At 44.6% G+C, this 2,224-nt stretch overlaps 1 protein-coding gene across 1 annotated transcript; it reads right to left on the bottom strand.

The window, feature by feature from the left end:
- Positions 1–948: 948 nt before the first annotated feature.
- On the bottom strand, positions 949–1,953 carry LOC101945248 (P2Y purinoceptor 3-like). Its single transcript, XM_042853950.2, has one exon. It carries the CDS (start codon positions 1,951–1,953, stop codon positions 949–951), a length of 1,005 nt encoding a protein of 334 aa, XP_042709884.2.
- Between the last annotated feature and the right edge of the window lie 271 nt (positions 1,954–2,224).

Here is a 2,224-nt window from a genome sequence, read left to right as displayed (position 1 = left end):
CTGGTGCTTAACTATCCTATAGTGCTTTTCATCTCAAAACACTTGTGTATCAAGATTCTAATGAAAGAACATTGAAAAAATTAAAATGTTAAATAATGAAAATCTACTAGATTAGCCAGAATCGTCTCTGAAAAGATGGCCATTCTCACTCTGTAGTAGTAGGTCCAGTCACTGAAATAGAAACAGGGATTCCTGAAAATGGCTTCGGAAATGTAGTGTGTAAAATTGTATCAACTGGTACATGACAAATGACTGGAAGCTCTACCTCCTCTCGATTTCAATGTGAGTCTCTCAGCTATACTTATTCCTCTCCATATGTGTACATGGCTTCCCTTTCCATTGGGAAAAGAATAGTGAGTAGTGGGGATTTGGGGTTTGTTTGTTTTTGGAGGTGGTGCAGTTGAGTTTTATTTCTCAACTGCTGCTGCTGTTGCTTGACATGAAATGCTAACAACTTGCCTTCTAGCCCTTTGTAAAATATTTAGTCTTCACTCCTAGCCACTCTTTACCAAAGCTTGTCTCCGCATTAGGGGAATTGCCATTATACAGGATCTATTTTATCGGTGCAGGTGAGTGTTTTACAGCTCCTCTCAAAGGCGTGCATGCAATAATTTAAGCTGCTACAGTCTCTTCTTTGGAGTAAATCTGCCATGAAGGGAAAGTCTCAGAGATCAGTTTCCTCAGGCTTCATTCTACAGCAAGGGTAGGAGCCCTCCTGGGTGCCACTGTCTCCTTACCCTTCACTGTAAAAGCAGCAAGGAGTCCTGTGGCACCTTAGAGGCTAACAGACGTATTGGAGCATGAGCTTTTGTGGGTGAATACCCACAAAATAACCATGCATCCGACGAAGTGGGTATTCACCCACGAAAGCTCATGCTCCAATATGTCTATTAGCCTCTAAGGTGCCCCAGGACTCTTTGCTGCTTTTACAGATCCAGACTAACACGGCTACCCATCTGATACTTTACCCTTCACTGTAGGCTTAGGAAGGGGATCCACTTTATGCAGCCTCAGTTCCAGAATGAGTCTGACTGTGTTGGTTTGGCCAGAAAGAAAATACAAGAGTGGGGAAAAGCAACTGTTAAGGCCCACCAGCGGCCTCCAAATCTTATAAAATAAGGTAGCTCCTTGTAAGAGACGGCAGTCATCTTTCTGATGGACTCGGACGTAAAGGTAGATGGCACGAGTGACATGGAAAGGAGCTAAGCAAACTGCAAAAAGCCCACACACTAGCAGGATGGTCCGGATTGATTTAGCCCGGGCAGCGCTGCTCGTGAGGTTGGTCTTGCCAGTGGTTTGAATCAAGCTTCTGATCATCAAACAGTAGCAGATTAAAATGATAAGAAAAGGACAGAGGAAACCAGAGACGGTTAGAACCATACCATAAAGGTAATAGTTGCTGAAGTTATCAGGGCTAGTCAGGTCATAGCAGACTGTACGGTTATTGATGAAGCCAGTGTGAGCATAGATCAAGCTGGGCAAGACTTGAATGAATACCAGTATCCAGGACACAGCAGTGCCAATGACAGCTAGTTTTCTGGTTTTATAAGCCAGTGACCGGATGGGGTAGCAAATCCCCAGAAAGCGATGGACACTTATGCAAGTCAGCAGCAAGATGCTGCCATACAGATTGTTGTAAAATAAGAAACGTACCATTTTGCAGAGCAGCTCTCCAAAGAGCCAGATGTCCTGCATGGCATAATTAATGATGAGCAAGGGCAGAGAGAAGATGTAGAGCAGATCCGCCACAGCCAGGTTCACCAGGTAGATAGTGGTGCATGTCCATTCCTTGGTGTGGCAGCAGCACAGCCACAGCATGGCACCGTTTAGGAGCAGCCCCAGCACAAACACAATGCTGTATGCAAGGGGGAGTAAGATGTGCTTATAGCTCTCTTCTAGGGGGCATATGTCTGCTTCCGATGTATCATTCACTGTTTTGTTCAGCATCTTCATGGGGGATGCAGCCTCAGTCACCACTCACTGCTTTGCTGCTGCTTTAAAACCATGTCCTTCCCCTGCCAGAAATAGAAACAAGTGCACACAGTCACAATTGCTACCCTTGCCTCTCGCCATATCAGAACGGCTTCAGAGTCTTAATTACTGTTTGTAAAGTTCCCAGAAGACGTAAGATGCTATGGAAATGCTACATATTCTCTTTATTAGTTGGATTCAAAGTAAGCAGCAACTGCTGCAAAATAAGCTTGCAAGACACATGCAGACACTA

Source organism: Chrysemys picta, chromosome 9 (assembly GCF_011386835.1).
Source record: "Chrysemys picta bellii isolate R12L10 chromosome 9, ASM1138683v2, whole genome shotgun sequence".
Classification (NCBI taxonomy): Eukaryota; Metazoa; Chordata; order Testudines; family Emydidae; genus Chrysemys; species Chrysemys picta.
Note: the sequence above shows the minus strand (reverse complement) of the source record. Positions and strands in the feature narration are given on the sequence as shown.